General features: G+C 40.3%; 1 protein-coding gene across 1 annotated transcript in view; it reads right to left on the minus strand.

Moving 5' to 3' along the window:
- Positions 1-22,804, minus strand: part of TRIM37 (tripartite motif containing 37) — a 110,789-nt gene that overhangs the window by 43,867 nt on the left and 44,118 nt on the right. Inside the window, exons 12-18 of the mRNA XM_017861564.1 lie at positions 22,003-22,084; positions 19,320-19,396; positions 14,956-15,135; positions 9,796-9,910; positions 8,066-8,281; positions 6,575-6,711; positions 1,143-1,225 (exon numbers count right to left, since the gene is read on the minus strand). Coding sequence (XP_017717053.1) covers positions 1,143-1,225; positions 6,575-6,711; positions 8,066-8,281; positions 9,796-9,910; positions 14,956-15,135; positions 19,320-19,396; positions 22,003-22,084 — 890 coding nt within the window. The remainder of the gene's footprint in view (positions 1-1,142; positions 1,226-6,574; positions 6,712-8,065; positions 8,282-9,795; positions 9,911-14,955; positions 15,136-19,319; positions 19,397-22,002; positions 22,085-22,804) is intronic.

Raw genomic sequence — 22,804 nt, forward strand, 5'->3', positions numbered from 1 at the left:
GGCTTAGGCTGGAGTTGAAATGGTGAGGACTAGTATTTAAGAAGTCTTTAGTTATCCAAGCATATTAAGAGTATGTCAGTGTCAGCCAGGCGCAGTGGCTCATGCCTGTAATCCCAGCACTTTGGGAGGCCAAGGCGGGCGGATCACGAGGTCAGGAGATCGAGACCATCCTGGCTAACACGGTGAAACCCCGTCTTCACTAAAAATACAAAAAGTTCTCTGGGCGTGGTGGCGGGTGCGTGTAGTCCCAGCTACTCGGGAGGCTGAGGCAGGAGAATGTCGTGAGCCTGGGAGGCGGAGATTGCAGTGAGCCAAGATCGCACCACTGCACTCCAGCCTGGGCAACAGAGCGAGACCCCGTCTCAAAAAAAAAAAAACAAAAAACAAAACAAAACAAAAAAACAAGAATATTGTTCACACTGAGGAGAACACGGGTAAAACAGAAACAGTAGAAAGCTAACTTTTAATTACTCTAGCCAAGATTCACTACTTAATTAAATAGATCGGAGAACACACAAGAAAGTACTCATTATATAAGTCAGTTCCTCCAAGGAGAAGCAGTGTAGTTTGGGAGACAAATGCTGGGTCCACAAACCCAGGACAATCTGGAGTTCTAGTCTGGTTGTACTAACAACCAGCTATATGACCAGGCAACTAAAAACCATAAAATGAGCTCTTTAAGATCCTTTGTAAGTCTAAGAGTCAATTATTCCATTGAGATCATTCTATAGTCCAGGAAGATATACAAATAAGACTTTATATCAGAAAGAACAGTATAAAATATAAGCATGGGATACAGACAAAACTGGGGATTCAATTACTCTCATTTACTAAATTGCTAAAAGTTGGCAAGTTGCTGTAATTTCTCTATCCATCAGTGAATGTACCACCAGAATTTTATTAATATAAGGTATATAAAGTGCTTCTCACAGTGCCTGGTACATAAGAACATTTTTCAAATGGTAGCTATTATTATTAAGTATCTTCAGTAATAAACTCTAAAAAATCCATATTACAAGATATAGCACTTCCAACACCACGAACCATGTACAAGCAGTGGCTACCACCTATTTAAAATATAATAGTCAGAGAAGAGCAGGGAGAAAATAGAATGGCTTGGAGGCAGTGGGTGACCTCATTACCTGCAGGTCCTGCAGCTGCATCTTCCATGAGTTCTCCCTCTTCTAATTCCATGTTGTTATATTCCACATCATTCTCTCCAGACCTAAGAATATACAAAATCCATCACTCATATAGAGCGATACAATAAACGTTCTTCACACCTCAACAAATTTTATGATATGCAGATTTTTCTGTGAAATAAGATATTTCTAAATACAAAAAGGAGAAAGATTTTTTGTCATTATCCAAATTTAAGTAGCGGTAATATTATTGTTTAAACAACCTTCAAAAAATATCGGCCAGGCACGGTGGCTCACGCCTATAATCCCAGCACTTTGGGAGGCTGAGGTGGGCGTATCACAAGGTCAGGAGATCGAGACCATCCTGGCTAACACAGTGAAATTCCCGTCTCTACTAAAAATACTAAAAATTAGCTGGGCTTGGTGGCGGACACCTGTAGTCCCAGCTACTCAGGAGGCTGAATCAGGAGAATGGCGTGAACCCAGGAGGCGGAGCTTGCAGTGAGCCAAGATTGCACCACTGCACTCCAGCCTGGGCGACAGAGCGAGACTCCATCTCAAAAAAAAAAGGAAAAAAAAAAATCAGCCAGTTCTTCTTACAAAGCTAAGGAAAAAAAGGAATTAAAAAAATACATATCAAGGCCAGCTGCAGTGGCTCACACCTGAAATCCCAGCACTTTGGGAGGCTAAGGTGGGCGGATCACCTGAGGTCAGGATTTCGAGACCAGCCTGGCCAACAAGGCAAAACCCTGTCTCTCCTAAAAATACAAAAATCAGCTGGATGTTGTGGTGGGCGCCTGTAATCCCAGCTCCTCAGGAGGCTGAGGCAGGAGAATCAGTTGAACCTGGGAGGTGGAGGTTGCAGTGAGCCAAGATTGCACTACCGCACTCCAGCCTGGGCAACAGAGCGAGACTCTGTCTCAAGAAGGACAGGACAGGACAGGACAGGAAAGGAAAGGAAGATTAAAAAAAAAAGAACTGTGTCAGGCAAAAAAAAAAAAAAGAAATAAATGAAACACTAATAAATCTAAGAACCACTGTGAGAAGAAATTACAACTTCAAAGAACTGGTAGCTTAATGGTAATAAATTAGGCTTAAAATACTACATTTTAACATCCAAAAACAAAGGCCCAAATTACTGTATATGACTAAATACTATTTTCCAAAATAAAATTTCAGAAAAGAGGGTATTGACTAGGCCATACAAAGTCTCTCATATTAAAAAACACTCACTATTACTTTATTTTAAACAACAAAGTACTATTTGAAACAGTACCAATCAATGATAGTCTTGGATATTTAAGGAAATCTCAAGATAAGCATCCAGCTTGACAATGTAAGGAGCTCTGTAGATCTGCTTGTTAGTCAAACTGGTGACAATTATTTTAAAAACAACCACTTAACGACTCTGGAAATGGTCCCAAGGGTATACAGCAAATGAAGAAACATCTACTCAAAAAAATCTATAAAACCTGGGTAAGACAAGTGGGTATCCGCAGGATTTGAACCAAGACCACTCCGCTTCCTAACCTGGCATTACAGAAATTCCCCTCCAGATTGGTGCAGTGAAGAACATAGGCCTCTCACTTCCCGAGCTTCCAAGAGGAGGGCTATATTCCTGGGAGTGGCAAGATATCTCCATTTCTCATTCTGCCCCCAGCTACCTATTGCTGATGCTATAGTACAGGCACACACGGCCAAGAGGTGGAGACTCCCTTCTGCTGAGACCCACTTGTGGAATAGAGGCTCTACTTGGATGCAGCATGATGAGAATACTGGGGCCCAGATCATCCCTGCCCCAGCTTATTCATAAGGTGGAGGTCCCAAGCCTGAAAAGGAAAGAACTAAGGCTACTGTCCCCAACATCCCGTTAGCTCAGCTTCTAAAGTAAGAGAGGTATACTTTTATCCTCACTGTAACTTCAAAGTTTTGGCTCAGAGATTTTGCCTACGGGGAGAAGCAGAGACACATACAACACTCAGAGAAACATACAACACTATTAACAGCATCAACAAAATACAGTTGGCCTTCTATATCTGTGGGCTCTGCATCTGCACATTCAACCAACTGTGGATCAAAGATATTTTTTAAGGCCTGGTACGGTGGTTCATGCCTGTAATCCCAGCACCTGGGGAAGCCGAGGCTGGAGACTGCTTGAGCCTAGGAGTTCGGGGCCAGCCTAGAACAACATAGTAAGGCCATAGTGAGACCCCGTCTCTACAAAAAATTAAAAAATTAGCCAGGTGTGTTGGCATGCACCTTTAGTCCTAGCTACTTGGAAAACTAAGTGGGAGGATCACTTGAGCCCAGGAGGTCGAGGTTGCAGTGAGCCGTGATCACAACACCACTGCACTCCAGCTTGGGTGACAGGGCAAGACCCTGTCTCAAAAAATAAAGTTGGCCAGGTACGGGGGCTCACGTCTGTAATCCCAGCACTTTGGGAGGCCGAGGCAGGTGGATCACCTGAGACCAGGAGTTTGAAACCAGCTTGGCCAACATGGCAAAACCCTGTCTCTACTAAAAATACAAAAAATTAGTCAGGCGTGGTGGCAGGTGTGTATAATCCCAGCTACTCAGCAGGCTGAGGCAGGAAAACCACTTGAACCCGGGAGGTGGAGGCTGCAGTGAGCTGAGATTGTGCCATTGCGCTCCAGCCTGGGCGAGAAGAGCGAAACTCCATCTCAAAAAAAAATAAATAAAACAAAACAAAATAAAGCCATGCACAGACTTCTTCCCCTTGTCATTATTCTGTATACTATAGAGCATAACAACATAGCATTTACATTGTATTAGGTGTTATAAGTAATCCAGAAATGATTTAAAGTATAGGGGAGGATGTGTATAGGTTATATGCAACTACTCTGCCATTTTATATAAGAGACTTGAGCATCCTAAGATTTTAGTATCCAAGGAGGAGTCCTAGAACCAATACCGCAAGGATACTGAGGGACAACTGTACTAGCAAACAGAATCCAGCAACATATAAAAAGAATTGTGAGCCAAGCGTGATGATGCACACCAGTAGTCCTAGCTACTAGGAAGGCTGAAGCAGGTGGATCACTTGAGGCCAGAGTTCAAGGTTACAGGGAGCTATAATCATGCCACAGTACTCCAGCCTGGCCACAAAGCAAGATTTTCTTAGAAAAAAAAAAATTTCTGGGTGTGGTGGCTCACACCTGTAATCCCAGCACTTTGGCAGGCCAAGGCAGGCGGATCACGAGGTCAGGAGATCGAGACCATCCAGGCTAACACGGTGAAACCCCATCTCTATTAAAAATACAAAAAAAACTTAGCCAGGCCAGGTGGTGGGAGCCTGTAGTCCCAGCTACTCGGGAGGCTGAGGCAGGAGAATGGTGTGAATCGGGAAGCGGAGCTTGCAGAGCGGATATCGCGCCACTGCACTCCAGCCTGGGTGACAGAGAGAGACACCGTCTCAAATTAAAAAAAAAAAAGGACAACCAGGCAAGGTGGATCACGCTTGTAATTCCAGCACTTTGGGAGGACGAGACAGTGGATCACGAGATCAGGTGTTTGAGACCAGCCTGACCAACATAGTGAAACCTCGTCTCTACTAAAAATACAATAAATTAGCCAGGGGTGGTGGTGGGTGCCTATAATCCCAGCTACTCAGGAGGCTGAGACAGGAGAATCGCTTGAACCTGGGAGGCGGAGGCTGCAGTGAACCGAGATCATGTCATTGCACTTCAGCCTGGGTGACAGTGCGAGACTCTGTCTCAAAAAAAAAAAATTTACACACTATGACCAAGTGGGATGTGTCCCAGGAAGGCAAGCTTGGTTTAAAAATCCAAAAATCGCCAGGCGCAGTGGCTCACACCTGTAATTGCAGCACTTTGGGAGGCTGAGGTGGGCAGACCACCTGAAGTCAGGAGTTCAAGACCAGCCTGGCCAACGTGGTGAAATCCCGTCTCCACTAAAAATACAAAAAAATAGCCAGGCGTGGTGGTACGTGCCTGTAATCCTTGCTATTCGGGAGGCTGAGGTGGAAGGATCAGTTGAACCCAGGAGGTGGAGGTTGCAGTGAGCCAAGATCGTGACACTGCATGCCAGCCTGGGTGACAGAGCAAGACTCCGTCTCAAAAAAAAAATTTATCCACATTAATGATATTCATTAATTAGTTCATCAATAGGGCAGAAGGGAAAGCTCTTCCTTAAATTGCAACTAATGAATAAGAAATAATGGAATTAGAAAAACACCACTTGGCAATCAACACAATAACCTTTTTCAAGCAACACTCATCAAGGGGTGTCAAAATTTATAGGAAAAGTAGGAAGAAAATACGATATTTACAGTCCCATACACAAGATACTTATTAATTATAAAGGAAAAAGTAGTAATTTTGGAGTGCAGAAATCTGGCGGATGCTACCTCAACCAAGTGATCAAAATTAACCACAAGTAATGGGACATATTGACATCATGCTCCACTCCCATATGATGCAGTGAAAAGGATACATTATCATTTCCGTAGTATCCCTGCCAAAACTGTGTAATCTCTATCTAATCACGAGGAAACTTCAGACTAATCCAAATTGAGGGACTTTCTACAAAATAAAACATTCTATATTTCTCAAAAAGTATTAGTCATGAAAAACAATTTTTTTTTTTGGAGACAGTCTCGCTCTGTGGTCCAGGCTGGAGTGCAGTGGTGCGATCTTGGCTCACTGCAAGCTCCGCCTCCTGGGTTCATGCCATTCTCCTGCCTCAGCCTCCCGAGTAGCTGGGACTATAGGCACCCGCCACCACGCCCGACTAATTTCTTTTGTATTTTAGTAGAGACGGGGTTTCACCGTGTTAGCCAGGATGGTCTCGATCTCCTGACCTCGTGATCCGCCCGCCTTGGTCTCCCAAAGTGCTGGGATTACAGGTGTGAGCCACCGCGCCCAGCCGAAAAACAAATTTTTAAAAAAGTAACCCAGATTGAAGATAACTAAATCAATTTAACAACTAAATGCAATGTGATCCTGACAAAGGACATTACTGGCAAATTTTTAGAAGGTTACAGTATTACATTAATGTTAATTTCCAGATCTTGATAACTATTCTATAGTTATGTAAGAATATCCTTGTTTTTAGAAAAGTAGACAATGAGAAGTATATTCAATCTCAAGTGCTTCAGAAAAAAATTATATACAGAGAAACATAAAGCAAAATATTAATAGTGAATGAATCTGTGTGAAGGAAATATGGAATTCTGAACTTTTCTTAGGCATAAAATAATTTCAAAATTCAAATTTAAAAGTTAAAACAAAACAAAAATTATTGGCTAAGAGTCCAGAGATTAGAGGGAGAAAACTGGCTATTGATTCAATCTTTCAAAAAAGTGCTGAATGTCCCTACTTTTAAGTGTGAGTTAGTTAATATGCTTCTAATTACCACTTAAATGCTTTATAGTAGTAAAGTGGGACACTCACATAGTTTCTTCATCAATATCATTTTCTTCTGTATTACTTGTTGCTGTGGAACTAGCAGAGGAACTGCTGCCGTCTAGCTGATTTACTTCATCCTCATAAACAAGATCCAGATCCAGATCTCCATCTGAAAGCTCGTGCTAGATCAATGGCAAGAAAACAAGACATCTATTCCAAATGTTTCTACTCAGTTGATCACCCCATCCACCTTCCATAAACCAAGCACCAAAGAATAATATAGTTATCAAAAATCTATTTTCTGCTTCCATGCCTCAGCTGCTGAGCCCTGTAGAGAAAAATCACACAACCACACTGATATCATTTTACTAACTTATGCGTGCCGCCTTCAGCTGGGCCCTCAGTGTGACTGGAATCCTTCATATATTCCACATCAGCTTCCTCACAGAGCTGTATTTCAAACCATCACTCCTCAGTTCTACCTAATTTTACCATTATCAAGGTCATTAATTAACATTGTCACCTATCTGCACAGAAAAAAAATACTCACTATTAAGCAAAAACTTCCCCAACTTTCAGCTGCCTTACCAGCAAACTCCACCCTTCCTTTAACTCAGTTTATCAAAGACTAACTGCTTCACCTGACTGCTCCATTCCAAACCCTATTATCTCTAGTTTATCAAAGCACTTAATCTGTGCATTCTCTCGACCCACTGGGTCCTTCATCGTAACTTAAAATTGAAGTATCTCATCTTAAAAATTACTACAAAAAAACCCAACTATCTAGGCATCTCTTCTTATGTAAAAATATCAACTACTTCTTAAATTCTTATTCTGGATTCTGGCTGCTGTTTAGCCGGGATAGAGCCTGGTTATCTACTAAATCCTAAATCATTCTACCTACATAAGTAATGACAAGGTATGTACTAGTTTCAGTGAATGAAAATAGAACACCTTTTTTTTTTTTCTTTTTCTTTGAGATGGAGTCTTGCTCTGTCTCCCAGGCTGGAGTGCAGTTGCACAATCTTGGCGCACTGCAACCTCTGCCTCCCAGGTTCAAGTGATTCTCCTACCTCAGCCTCCCAAGTAGCTGGGATTACAGGCAAGCATCACCACACCCAGCTAATTTTTGTATTTTTAGTAGAGACAGGGTTTCACCATGTTGGCCAGGGTGGTCTCGAACTCCTGACCTCATGTGATCTGCCCACCTTGGCCTCCCAAAATGCTGGGATTACAGCGTGAGCCACCGCACCCAGCCAGAACACACTTTTAAAATCCACAATTTATGGTAGTTTAGTTTTTAAAATGTACATCACAGTTTGTTTTACAGATGTATTGTTTTTTTCAGAACTGTGAAATGCTTTGATTCAACAACTTCTGACTTGTTAACATTTAGATAAGGGCATATATACATTACTAATGGAGATCAATGGACAATATTTTTAGCCTACTGTTTCAGCACGTAATATGTTAAAAGCCATGATTCTACTGTTTCTTTTACCAAACACAAAGATCTAAAACTGGCCTCATTATTACATGATAATCTTCATTCTGAATCTTCTCCTCATCTTCTTCATCCTCTTTGGCCTCTCTTATAGAAGCTGTAGTAGGACCACCCTCAAGAAGCATGTCAGAGCACGCAGACTTCTTAGCTCGTGTCTCCGGAACATCATCATTTTGGGGGCTAAGATGGTTATCTGGTGGTGACAAATCTCTTGACTTCTGAGTTCGAGATAGCTCAATAGTAAGTCTCTTTTAAAACAAGAAAAGCACAAATATTAGCCATAGCTCACTGGCACAGTAAAAGATGTTTCTAGCTAAAAAAAAAAAAATGCATCCAGATGCTCCTAAAACCATTTCTTTCTTTCCTTATTTATTTTTTGAGAACTTTCGCACTCTGTTGCCCAGGCTGAAGTGCAGTGGTGCCATCACAGCTCACTGCAAGCCTTGAACTACTGGGCTTAAGAGATCCTACTGCCTCAGCCTCTCAAGTGGCTGGGACTGGAGGCATGTGCCACCATGCTTAGCTAATTTCATTTTTTATTTATCTTGCTATGTTGCTCAGGCTGGTTTTGAACTCCTGGGCTCAAATGATCCTCTGGTCTTGGCCTCCCAACACGCTGGGATTACAGGAGTGAGCCACCTCACTTGGCACCATTTCTTAAACCATTTCTCTGAATCCCTACTGCCTTTTATTTATGAAAAAAATTGATGACAAAGATAAACTACCCCATTTATGCTCATCCTCCTTCTTTCATATCCAGCCTAAGCTAAACATACAAATAGCAAACAGTATAGTGAATATAGGCAGTTTTAAATAGTACATTTAAGATGAAAATCTCTGAAAGCATGTATTTATTCATATTTTCCTCCCTGACCTATTAACGATTCTCAGCACTCCAAACCTCCTGCCACATCCTAAGCTCCTAAGGGAAATGAAACATTCCTTAGTTTATCATTGTAAAATAAAAATTCATCAATTAATCTTCTCAGTGCTCATTCAACAATAGTTAAGAGTTCAAGATGGGACAACTTTTAATTGTGCTATAGCCTAGAATCCTCTAAATCCAAGATAACTTGTGGAAGAGAAACCAAGTCACCGACAGAAACACAAAGAGCTTACCTCAAACTACAGCCACACTGTTCAAAACAACTTTATGCAATGATGGAAATGTTCTAGATTTGCAGTACCCAATGCAAGCACTTGAAATGTGGCCACTGCAACTAAGGAACTAAATTTTTAATTTTAATCAAGTTAAATTTACAGACCAGGCACAGTGGCTCACACCTGTAACCTCAGCACTTTGGGAGGCCAAGGCAGGCAGAATGCTTGAGCCCAGGAGTTCAAGACCAGCTTGGGCAATAAGGAGAAACCCCTGTCTCCATAAAAAATACAAAAACTAGCCATGACACCTGCTCAAAGTCAGAGCTACCTGGGAGGCTAAGGTGGGAGGATTACCCAAGCTTAGGAAGCTGAAGCTGCAGTTAGTGGAAACTGTGTCTGGCAACAAGAGTGAGTGTGACCCTGTCTCCAAAATAAAAAAATAAATAAAGTAAAATAAAAATTTACATAGCCATATGTGACTAGTGGTTACTAAACTGGACACTGCAGAACTGGTAAGGATGGGGAACAGGATAACTAGATTTTTTTTCTAATTATAAACTACAAAATTACAAATAGCAATAAATATATAAAATCTAATTACAAATATAACAAGCCAAAAGGACAATAGGAAACACTAAACCAGAAATATATATTTCCTTACCTCTTTAAGGTTGTTTATTTGTTGGATATAACTAGTCTGTGCAGCTTCCAACTGAGTAATGTACCAATGCTGGTCCCGGGATTTTTGAAAGAAAGTTGGTGAACGTACCTGAAACCTTAAAAGAATCATGCCACATTAAAAAAAAAAAAAAAAAAAAATTCAAATGGTAAAATATTATGAGTCTAGCTTTGAATTCTGCAATTTTGGTTAATTTGATTATAAGGCCAAAATTCACATAAACTTAGAGCTGCTAGTATTTGTTGTTTATAGACGTAGTCCACAGATTATGACACAAGATTCTGAAAATCCAGTTGTCCTCAAACTACCTTTCTAAAGAAATAACATTGTACATTGTAGTTAAGCTCCCCAAACTAACCTACTAAGGCATATTATAATAATGTAACTAAAATATAATGATGATCATGAGTTGGGAAGAAGAGAGCCATATACCATGCAGTTCCCTCCTATAAGGAGAAAGATAACTGTTATCCCTTTCTTCCCTAAATCAGGCCCTACCAAAATACAAAGTTTTAAATGCTGCTCTTTATATTTCTCTATTTCATCTCACATTCCCATATTTCCTGCCCCTCAGAAAAAAATCATTTACTGGGTCAACCACCCAGGATTGCTTTACTGTCCCCCAAAGAGTTACATGCTCTAAATAAACTATATCCCGAACCCTTCAAGATAGCAATCAAAACTGTCCTTATGGCATTATTTCAGCTTAGATTAGGAAAAAAAAGTACCGCATCTACATAAAATCATATTAATATATAAATGACAGAATCTTAATCTATCCAGTTGTTTTAATTTTTAAAAAAAACTAATACTTACTAAAGCAAACAAACCTCTACCTTTGTTACATAGACTAACGTAACTATATTTATAGTGAAAAAATTGCAGTGTATGTGTGAAGGTGTTTTTGAAGAACGGAAAAACCACAAGATAAGATTAATTTGGACATCTACCTCTCTCTCATTCCTTCCAGCCTTTTACCCAGCTACACAATGTTAGCTGTCCATTTTTTTCTAGGATTTTACACCTTGGTGTAAGAACCTACTGACCATTTAACAGTTATCTGGGAGTAGATATCTAGTTTCAGTCAAGAATACTCATGCAAGAAAGGACAGAACATAAACACTGACTATAAAACAACAGTCCTATTTAATGTTGGGGTAGTCTTGATAGATCAGAAGTTTTTGGGCATCATTATATGTTATATTTGGATTATCAGAATGAGAACTTGAGTATTTTTTTTAAAAAAAGAGATTGGCTGGGCACAGTGGGCTCATGCCTGTAATCCTAGCACTCTGGGAGGCCGAGGCGGGCAGATCACCTGTGGTCAGTAGTTCAAGACCAGTCTGGCCAACATGGTGAAACCCCATCTCTATTAAAAGTACAAAAATTAGCCGGGTATGGTGGTGGGCGCCTGTAATCCCAGCTACTCAGGAGGCTGAGGCAGGAGAATCACTTGAATCTGGGAGGCAAAGGTTGCAGTGAGCCGAGATCATGTCACTGCACTCTAGCCTGGGCAACAGAGCGAAACTCTGTCTCTAATATAATATAATATAAAATAAAAATAAAATAAAATAAACAGATTAAAGTATGTTCTGAACTGAACTGAGCAGAGATGATTCACTCAACTGAGCAGAGATGATTCACTCAACTGAGCAGAGATGATTCACAGTCTAGGAAGCACCCACTGGTAAGACATTAAAGTAAGATCGTCTAAACACTATTATTTTCTTTGAATGACTTAAACCACTGGTTAACCCTGAGCATTATAATATTTTGCCATTAAAACAAAACCAAGCAGCAGGTAAATTTTCTTAACTTTCTGTTTTAATGAAAGAATGAAATATATATTCATAGTTACAGAAAAGCCTTAAATAACTTTCTAATAAAGTTCCACCAGAATCTTGAACTAAATGAGGTTTAAAGTTTGAGCAATGTTTCATTAAATAAATAAATATAATACAATAATGAGAAACTCCCTATCCACGAATTTCATAGCAATTTACTTATGATGCCACTATAGCATTATTTTATAATAAGAGAGTAGTAAATTCTTTTATTATCTGCCAATTTCATCTTGAGTTCCCTGTGGACAAAACCATGTCTGTATTTTCTTATTAGCAACTCAGTGTCAGGCATATGGTACAGACTCAATGTTGCTTTAAAAAAATGATGTCATAACAAGAATTTGTTTCTGTACTAATATATAACGCTAATAAGGATGAAACTAAAACTATAAGAAAATGGGTCTTTTGTAGGTTGGTAAAATTGATGTTTGAATAATTTTGTAATTCTCTCTATGGCTGAAGCATGAAATAGCAATAAATTACTTCTCTTGGCAAACAGTTAAACCCCAAAAGTCTGAAAAGCTATATGAAGATAACTAAAATAATCCCTCCCTTCAAACCACATGATTCCAGGGACAGTGGCATGCACCTGTAATCCCACCTACTTGGGAAGTTGAGGCAGGAGGATCACTTGAGCCCAAGAATTCTAGACTAGACTGGGCAATATAGCAAGACACTGTCTCTAAACAAAACAAAACAAAATAATAACAAAACATGAATCTTTTCCCTACACTGAAAATCATATCCCTTGTTAAACTTCTTTATACTTCCAGAAAGCTATGGAAAACACCTAAGAGTAAATGCTGATATGATCTGTCCAGTATGCTCAAGAACAAAGAGCTCTGACTAAGGGAAATTTAGGAGTACATTAAATCACTCTCAAGAAAAAAAAAATTCAAATTGTGATGAGAACTTTTTAAACTGCTAAATACTCTGAAATTTCTCAGTTACAAACGTATTTTAATCTCTTTTTTTAAATATTCAAGTTCTCATTTTGATCATCAAATTATAACATCATGTAATGATACCCAAAAATCTTTTTTTGTTTGTTTTTTGTTTTTGTAAGACAGAGTTTCACTCTTGTCACCCAGGCTTCAGTGCACTGGTGAAATCTCGGCTCACTGCAACATCTGCCTTCCGGGCTCAAGCAATTCAACTGCCTCAGCTTCCCAAGTAGCTGGGATTACAGGTGCCCACCACCACGCCCAAATAATTTTTGTATTTTTAGTAGAGACAGGGTTTCACCATGTTGCCCAGGCTGGTCTTGAACTCCTGACCTCAGGTGATCCACCCACTTCAGCCTCCCAAAGTGCTGGGATTACAGGCATGAGCAACGGTGCCCAGCTGATGCCCAAAAACTTCTGACCTGTGTAAAGACTACCCCATGTTAAACAGGGCTGTTGTTTTTATTTACTTTATTATTTTTTTTTTGAGATGGGGTCTTGCTGTGTTGCCCAGGCTGGGGTACAGTGGCATAATCTCGGTTCACTGCAACCTCCACCTGCCAGGTTCAAGCGATTCTCCTGCCTCGGCCTCCTGAGTAGCTGGGGTTACAGGTGCGTACCACCACAGCTTGGCTAATTTTTGTATTTTTAGTAAAGATAGGATTTCACCATATTGGCCAGGCTGGTCTCAAACTCCTGACCCCAGGTGATCTACCTACCTCAGCCTCCCAAAGTGTGGGATTACAGGCGTGAGCCACCATGCCTGGCTAAATAGGGCTGTTGTTTTATAGTCAGTATTTATGTCCTGTCCTTTCTTGTAAATACTACACCAACAATCAACAATAAAAAATTGATGGTTTTGGCCAGACGTGGTGGCTCACGTCTGTAATCCCAGCACTTTGGGAGGCCAAGGTGGGTGGATCACCAGAGGTCGGGAGTTTGACACCAGCCTGACCAACATGAAGAAACCCCATCTCTAATAAAAGTACAAAATTAGCCGGGCGTGGTGGCCCATGCCTGCAATCCCAGCTACTCAGGAGGCTGAGGCAGGAGAATCGCCTGAACCTGGGAGGCGAAGGCTGCAGGGAGCCAAGATCGTGCCATTGCACTCCATTCCAACCTGGGCAGCTAGAGAAAAACTGTCTTAAAAAAAAAAAAAAATTGATGGTTTTCCCAAATACCACATGTTCTCACTTATTATTTAAGAGCTAAATGGGCCGGGCGCGGTAGCTCAGGACTGTAATCCCAGCACTTTGGGAGGCCGAGGCGGGTGGCTCAAGAGGTCAGGAGATTGAGACCATCCTGGCTAACACGGTGAAACACCGTCTCTACTAAAAATACAAAAACAAAATTAGCCGGATGCAGTGGTAGGCACCTGTAGTCCCAACTACTCAGCAGGAGAATGGCGTGAACCCGGAAGGCGGAGCTTGCAGTAAGCTGAGATCGTGCCACTGCACTCCAGCCTGGGAGACAGACGGAGACTCCATCTCAAAAAAAAAAAAAAAAAAGGCGCTAAATGATGAGAACTCAAGGATATAAAGAGGGGAAACAACAGACACTGGGGCCTACTTGAGGGTAGAGGGAGAGGATCAGAAAAAATAACTACTGGGTACTAGGCTTAGTATCTGGATGATGAAGTAATCTGTACAGCAAATCACCACGATGTGAGTTTACCTGTATAACAAATCTACGTAAGTATCCCTGAACCTAAAATAAAAGTTTAAGAAAAAAGTAGAAAATTGCTCGTTTTCATCAACTTTCATCTTGATTCTTCTACTTTTAATTTGCTGTTATTCACAAATAACTGATAGCTGCTTTATAAAATTAAGTTGTAAAACCAGTCACTCAAATATAACATGCACTATGAAGTGAAAAAAATCAACACTTTATCCCTCACTATTCTTAGATTTCCAAATGGTGAAGTCACTAGAAGTTCAACAGATAAATGGAACATTATTATATTTACTGGAAGTTGTAGTTTCCCCCCCACACACATTTTTTTTTTCTTTTTAAAGAGATGGGGGTCTCATTATGTTTCCTAAGCTGGTCTCAAACTCCTGGGCCTAATCTATCCTCCCATCTCAGCCTCCAGAGTAGATGGAAACACCGGCGCACCACCGCACCCAGCATATCTTTAATGGAATTACTAACTAGATGTCAAAAAAAAAGTTTGACTTTTTGACTACAAATTTTTAATTATTATCCACTTAAATAAAACAGTTAAGAAAGTGATGAGGTTATAGTTAGTATGAATTTCAATATTCATCTTTGTTAACCAAATGATCTTTGAAATACAGTTCCAATGATATTATTTCCCCACAATAAAAACCACAACATTAAATGTTTCCTATTACCTTAAAATCACTGTATCATTTTGTGGATTCAAGTATCCTTCATTTGCAAGTAAGTCCAAACGGAAAAATCTATTATAGCCCCAGCATTCTCCAACTTCAAAGTCAGATGCAAATTCTCGAATGATATTTTTTGTAGGATCATTACAGGACTGGTGAACCATCTCTACACGATATTCATATCTAAAATTGAAAAACAGACCATTACTATACAGTTAGTAAAACAAGAACAAAAGACAAACTCATCTAAACATTAAGGTCACTAAGTAATCACCTGAGAGGAAACCTTATTGATATACGCAGTTACATTTCTTTTATCATTTATAAAAACAGCAGTATTTTGGGCTTTTTTATTTTTTTGAGATGGAGTTTCACTCTTGTTGCCCAGGCTGGAATGCAATGGTGCGATTTCAGCTCACTGCATCCTCTGACTCCAGGTTCAAGTGATTCTCCTGTCTCGGCCTCCAGAGTAGCTGGGATTACAGGTGTGTATCATGCTTGGCTAATTTTGTATTTTTAGTAGAGATGGTGGTTCATGTTGGCCAGGCTGGTCTTGAACTCCTGACCTCAGGTGATCCACCCACCTTGGCCTCCCAGTGTGCTGGGATTACAGGCATGAGCCACCACGCCCAGTCAGAAAAAGAGCAGTTTTAAAAATTTTTGTTTATTTATTTATTTTTTGAGATGGAGTCTCACTCTGTCGCCCAGGCTAGAGGGCAGTGGCAGGGTCTCAGCTCACTGCAACCTCTGCCCCCCGGTTCAAGTGATTCTCCTGCCTCAGCCTCCCAAGTAGTTGAGATTACAGGCGCGCGCCACCACACTCAGCTAATTTTTTGTATTTTTAGTAGAGACATGGTTTCGTAATGTTGACCAGGCTGGTCTCAAACTCCTGACCTCAGATGATCCACCCTCCTTGGCCTCCCAAAGTGCTGGGATTACAGGCGTGAGCCACTGCACCCGGCCAAAACAGCAGTATTTTGAACGAACCACCAAAACATGAATGGCACTAGGTCCTTTTTTCCTCATAAAGATGTTTGCCAATATATCAGGTATAAAACAACACCTCAAAACATAAATAAATTTTGAATAAAGAAGTAATTCAAAGTTGCTTTTATTAATGCAATATTTTTTCCTTATATTCACTACATGTTTCCTCATACATAAATATTCTGTTATTTCTATTATCCTTTGAGGTTTATCACCTTGCAATTTTAAAATACAAATTTTGAAATACTCTACTGTATTTTTCCAGCACAAGTTATAGCAAAGCAAATTATTGTGTATTCAGAAAATCAAAGGCTATAAAATTTCCTAATAGAAAATAAGTATGCAGCCATAAAAAAGAACGAGATCATGTTTTCTGTGCAACATGGAAGGATGGAGCTGGAGGCTATTATCCTCAGCAAACTAATGCAGGAATAGAAAACCAAATACCACATGTTCTCACTTACACAGTGGGAGCTAAATAATGAGAACTTATGAACACAAAGAAGGAAACAACAGACACTGGGGTATACTTGAGGGTAGAGGGTGGAAAAAGGGAGAGGAACAGAAAAGATAACTATCAAGTACTGGGCTTAATTCCTGGGTGATGAAATAATCTGTACAACAAACTCCCATGACATGAGTTTACCTATGTAACAAACCTTCATACGTAACGCCAAATCTAAAATAAAAGTTAAAAAGAAAAGAAAAAGAGAAAGAAAATAAGTAAGCTGGATACAGTGGCTAACACCTGTAATCCCAGCACTTTAGGAGGCCGAGGTGGGTGGATCGCCTGAGCCCAGGAGTCTGCGACTAGCCTGGGCAACATGGTGAAACCCCGTCTCTATAAAAACAAAAACCAAAAAAATTAGCTGGGTATGGTAGTGCATTCCCGTAATCCCAGCTACTTGGGAGACTGAGGCAGGAGGATCACCTGGGCCCAGGAGGCTGAGGCTGCAGTGAGCCATAATTGTGCCACTATGCTCCAGCCTCAGTGACACAGCAAGACCCTGTCTCAAAAAGAAAAGAAGTATACACAGAAGCCAATATATTCTGATTTATATATCCAATCTTGTAAAATTTTCAGGTTTACAAAAAGACGAAGATACAGTCTATAAACTTTTGTGCATTAATGGACATTATCAAGAAAGTGAAAAGACAACCTACCAAATGGGAGAAACTATTTGCAAATCATATGTCTGATAAAGGTTTAGTATCCAAAATATATAAAGAATTCTTGACCAGGCAGAGTGGCTCACACCTGTAATCCCAGCACTTTGGGAGGCTGAGGTGGGCGGATCACCTGAGGTCAAGAGTTCAAGACCAGCCTGGCCATATGGTGAAACCCCGTTTCTACTAAAAATACAAAAATTGGCTGGGTGTGGTGTTGCATGCCTGTAATCCCAGCTATTTTGGGAGGCTGAGGCAGGAGAATTGCTTGAACTTGGGAGGCAGAGGTTGCAGTGAGCTGAGATCATGCCACTGTACTCCAAGCTGGGTGATAAAGTGAGACTCAAAATACATTACGTAAATAAATAAATTGAGACATGGTCTCACTCTGTCATTCAGGCTGGAGTGCAGTGGTGCAGACACAGCTCACTGCAGCCTCGACTTCCTGGGCTCAAGCAATCCTCCTGCCTTAGCCTCCTGAGTAGCTGAGACTTGTGCAGGGTCTCACCATATTGCCCAGGGTGGTCTCAAATTCCTGGTCTTCAGCAATCCTCCTGTCTTGGCCTCCCAAAGTGCTGGGATTACAGGTATGTGCCAGCCAGTCTGGCATATTAACCTTTGACTGAACAAAAGACACTGTAAATTTTACTCTGTTGGATGTTAGATACTTCAGCAACCTTATAAATTTTCTTGAGCTTCCTTCTGGGATGCAGTTAAGTTACTTGAAAACAATTTGATCCTTTCAGGTCTCACTTTTGTTAGGTGGGTCCAGAGCAGTGTTCAGTCTAGGGCTAATTTCTGCTATCAAGGCAAAAACTTCCTTAGCATTATACCCAATGACCCATGAATTACAAATTTCTCCACCATGGTTGGTTGCAACAGACACAGTTCCTGGCCCTGTGTGAACACCAGGCAATCATTATTCCCTCTAATCCTGTCAGGTAGTTCTTTCCCCAATCTCAGGTAGTTTCCTCACACATATGCCTTGGTAAGTACTCTGCTGAATACTCAAGGGGAACCCATTGCGGATCTCTAGACTTCAGTCTCTGCAGCTTTCTCCTCTCTGGTATTTTGTCCAATGAGCTCTAGCTGCATTGTCCTTTCTAGACTCTCAGCACTATCCCCTCAACTAAGTCTGCCAGGTTCTACCTCAGTAGAACCCAGCTCCTCCCTGTGTTGCAGCCTGAAAACTCTCTCAAGGCAGTAAGCTGGAGAAATCACAGAGCTAGTTTGCATTTCTCATCTCTCAGGGACTGTTATCATTTGTTACCACCATGTCCAGTGTCTAGAAAATGTTTCATCAGATTTTTTTTTTTTGGTTGTTGCAGGAAAATGGGTAGATGTCATCCCTCTTGATTCATGTTAGCTGAAAGCAGACATTCCATACCAAACTAACAGATTTCATGTAACAGAGTTAAAAAAAAAAAAATCATTAATATGATTCCAGATCCCCATTATAAATAACATTTAACAACCTACCACTTGTTCAGTTTGGATGTAATATCAAAGAAGATCCACAATTATCTAAAACCACTTTAAAAAATATTCCTCCTTGACAAAAAGTACATTTGTGGTTCTCAGGGACTGAGGGAAAGGGGGAATGGGAAGTGACAGATAATGAGTACAGGGATTCCTTGTGGGGTAAACAGAATGTTATAAAATTAGATGTTGGTGATGGTTGTAGAACTCTGCAGCCAGATTTTATACATGTATTTCAATCAAAATGATATTTTTAAAAAATTGAATATAAAAGCAGACATGAGAATCCAGTTGTCTTCTTTTAAGCCAGATAGTAAAGAGATTTCCAAACACGCAAAGCAATACAAGTTTTCTTAAAATTTTTTTTTTAGGAAAATAGTTACTTTTCATTTAAAATGTTATTTATGTTAGTATGCAACAGGCTTGTTGTTACCTCAAAAGTGAATTAAAATTTTAAATAATTTCTTTTCAGTTTTAAGTTCCAACTCAGAAAATAACAATATATGTAACCCATATAAACAAAAACTCTTTGGGGTTCCCAATAATTTTAAGAGTATGAGAACAAACAGTTTGAGAACTGCCAATCTATACCATCCTATGATGCCAACAATTTCATATTACTCTACATCTTAACAGACATACCAATACAGTAACTAACAAAATAAAATTAACAAAATTGCTAGGGGAATGTATGTAAATGCACATTAAGGTTGTTATTTAATTACACTTCTTACTTAGAAGTTTCAGGCAAGCCAGCTGAGAGTTCCAGAAACACAGATAAGTAGTAACCTCGCACAACTCCATTTCCATCCTAAAAGAAGAATAATCAGTTGAAGTGTAAAAAATATTAAGCTACAATAAAACAAAATGCAGATTAATATCTGATATCTAGATTGAGAAATACTTCTAAGCCTCAAGGCAATGGAAGAAATAATAAAAAAAAACCACCAACAGATTTGAGTTCTTAACAACTTTAAACTTCTGTGTATTAAAAAAAAAAAAGCGGGCCAGGCGTGGTGGCTCAAGCCTGTAATCCTAGCACTTTGGGAGGCCGAGATGGGCGGATCACGAGGTCAGGAGATCAAGACCATCCTGGCTAACACAGTGAAACCCCGTCTCTACTAAAAAAAAATACAAAAAACTAGCTGGGCCAGGTGGCGGGCACCTGTAGTCCCAGCTACTTGGGAGGCTGAGGCAGGAGAATGGCGTAAACCCGGGAGGCGGAGCTTGCAGTGAGCTGAGATCCGGCCACTGCACTCCAGCCTGGCCGACAGAGCGAGACTCCGTCTCAACAACAACAACAAAAAAAAAGCGAAACTACTAAGGCACAGAAATGAAGGGAAATATCAACAACCATGAGAAAGGTTAAGAGTCTTAACATATATAGAACTCTTATAAATCAACTTTAACAAAAAACCAAGACCCTAATGGGAAAAATAATTTCATTAGAAATGAGGCAAAAAAAAAATTTTAAACCAAAAATTAATTTTTAAGACCAACATACACAAAAGGTAATACCCAAAAAAAAAAAACAAAAAAAAATGCTGAAAGGTAATCAAATAACAATTTGCTATAATGATTTTAATGTTAGAATTCCCATATAAGGATTGCTCTCTAATGAGAGTTGAGAAATTTTTAAATCATCTACTATAGACTTTTTATAAAGATTAAATTACGCTCACCCTTTTTTGTTTTAACTGTTCAAGACCTTTTAAAAAAAGAGATATTTACTTCCTATGATATGCGCAGGCGCAGTACTTCAGATGTCTATGGTTTTAAAAGAATAACACATTTATTATCAACTACTTGCTTTACCGAGCAACATTCTGTTCCCCCACACATGAGACACATGAAGGCGCTGAGAAGTTAAGAGAGTGCCTTCAGATACCATCTACAGTGTCCTACTGGAATGACTAACCAGACGGGGATACAAGTACTATTATCGAGCCCTTTGCATTTTTGGTGCCTACCTTTGCTTGAAACGACGCTGAGGGCAAATTTTGAGGCTACATCGGATATCATTCAAAATAGATATCCAACTGAATACGTCGATGAAGTCATAAGGTAAGCTAGGGTGAATACAGGCCGCAGTACAAAGATTATATAATATTATTGTATAACCCGCATTATGCAAAAACTTTTCTTTTTTTTTTTTTTTTTTTTTTTTTTTTTTTTTTCCTTTTTGGTTGAGAACGGAGTCTCGGGCTCTGTCGCCGCAGGCTGGAGTGGCAGTGGCCGGGATGCTCAGGCTCACTGCAAGCTCCGCCGCCACGCAGTGGGGTTAACGCCCATTCTCCCTGCCTCAGGCTCGGCTGAGTAGTGCTGGGACATAACAGGCGCCGCCACCGCCATCAGCGGCTAGTTTTTTGTATTTTAAGATAGAGACGGGGGTGTCAGCGCGTGTTAGGAGCCGGCGATGGTCTGCGATCTTCCAGGGGGAATCTTGGGGGGGGGGGGGGGGGGGGGGGTTGGGGTGACCATCGTGATCCGCGTCTCACGGCTCCCAAAGTGGCTAGGGATTAGGCAGGCTTGGGCACGCGCCGGCCCGGCATCGTAAAAACTTTTCTTAAAAAAAAATCTGAAACTACATATTGAAAGACTTTAGTGTGTAACTGAGAATACTAACCCAGGAGGACTAAAATGTGTAATAGTAAATTACTGGACTCAAAAAGATTATTTAGCATCTAGGTAATATCACCAAACATCTTTAAAAGTAAAGAAAAATAGTTTATTATCACACTTTTCCTAAAGAAAATGGAATTGCAGGCCGGGCACGGTGGCTCACGCCTGTAATCCCAGCACTTTGGGAGGCCGAGGTGGGGGGATCACAAGGTCAGGAGATCGAGACCATGGTGAAACCCCGTCTCTACTAAAATACAAAAAACTAGCCGGGCGTGGTGGCAGGCGCCTGTAGTCCCAGCTACTCGGGAGGCTGAGGCAGGAGAATGGCGTAAACCCGGGGGGCGGAGCTTGCAGTGAGCTGAGATCCGGCCACTGCACTCCAGCCTGGGCAACAGAGCAAGACTCCGCCTCAAAAAAAAAAAAAAAAAAAAAGAAAGAAAAGAAAAGAAAAGAAAATGGAATTGCATATTGAAGATACCCAATGAAAGAAAATATGAGCCAAGGATATTATATCCAGCAATATTAGCTTTAGAATATAAAGGGCAAAAACTGTTTCAACATAGGAGAACTCAGGGAATATTGTTTCCAACAGGCCTTCCAGCAGAATATATTAGAGAACTAGGTGAGGACAAACAGTTGTCTAATATGCAGGGACAAGGGGAACAGGGAACAGGGATAGCATATGTAACAAAAAATAAGAAGAGTTAACAGTTCTCAGTAATCAAACTAGTGTACTACAGAACTCTGAAAGAAAGACTTTGGTTTCAAAATTTATTAGAAACATCAAAAACTTACTGGGTAAACTTTCAACCTCCAGCAAAGTCCTGAAACTTGAAGAGGTGGACTGTAAACAGGATCTGCTCTCTGACGCAAAGTGCTAACGAAAAAGAAAACCAACCAAATCCCAAGATCAAAACTGTCATGAAATGGCAACAGGCAAAAAGAAAGACCAACCAGTTTCTTTGTTACATATTGGAAATCTTAGACAAATAACAAGGTGACTGATCAGGTCAAAATTCCACTGTAAAAGTTTAGATACGCTTACATTCTGAAATAAAGAAAATTTAAAGATACTGAAATATTCAGCAATATCTTTTAAGTTTCAGGGGGAAAAAAACCCTCAAAATTGTGACATTTAAGGGAAAAGGAATATATCACTAAGTCTCCCAAATTTAATTAATGCTTCAACAAGCAGTCTTTCACCATTAAAAATAAAACCCAGAATGTTTCTTCCTTACTTCTCTGCAGTATAATCATCTTTTAACATTGAAAAACGAGAGTACACTAAACCTTAATAAATGTAGGAAAAACCTCAGAGAGAATACGTTTTAGCCACAAAAGTATCCCATAAGAAAAGACAAATTAAATAGGAAGAGGGATAACATACGAAGGCGCGTCAAACCTTCTGTGTCGGCTTTTTTTTTTTTTTTTTTTTTGAGAAAGACGTCTCTTTGCTCTTGTGCCAGCTGAAGCACAGTGGCACGATCTTGGCTCACTGCAACCTCCACCTCCCGGTTTCAAGCGATTCTCCTGCCTCAGCCTCCCAAGTAGCTGGGATTATAGGCGCCTACCACCACGCCCAACTTACTTTTGTATT

This window comes from Rhinopithecus bieti, unplaced genomic scaffold, assembly GCF_001698545.2.
Source record: "Rhinopithecus bieti isolate Rb0 unplaced genomic scaffold, ASM169854v2 scaffold_57210, whole genome shotgun sequence".
Lineage (NCBI taxonomy): Eukaryota > Metazoa > Chordata > Mammalia > Primates > Cercopithecidae > Rhinopithecus > Rhinopithecus bieti.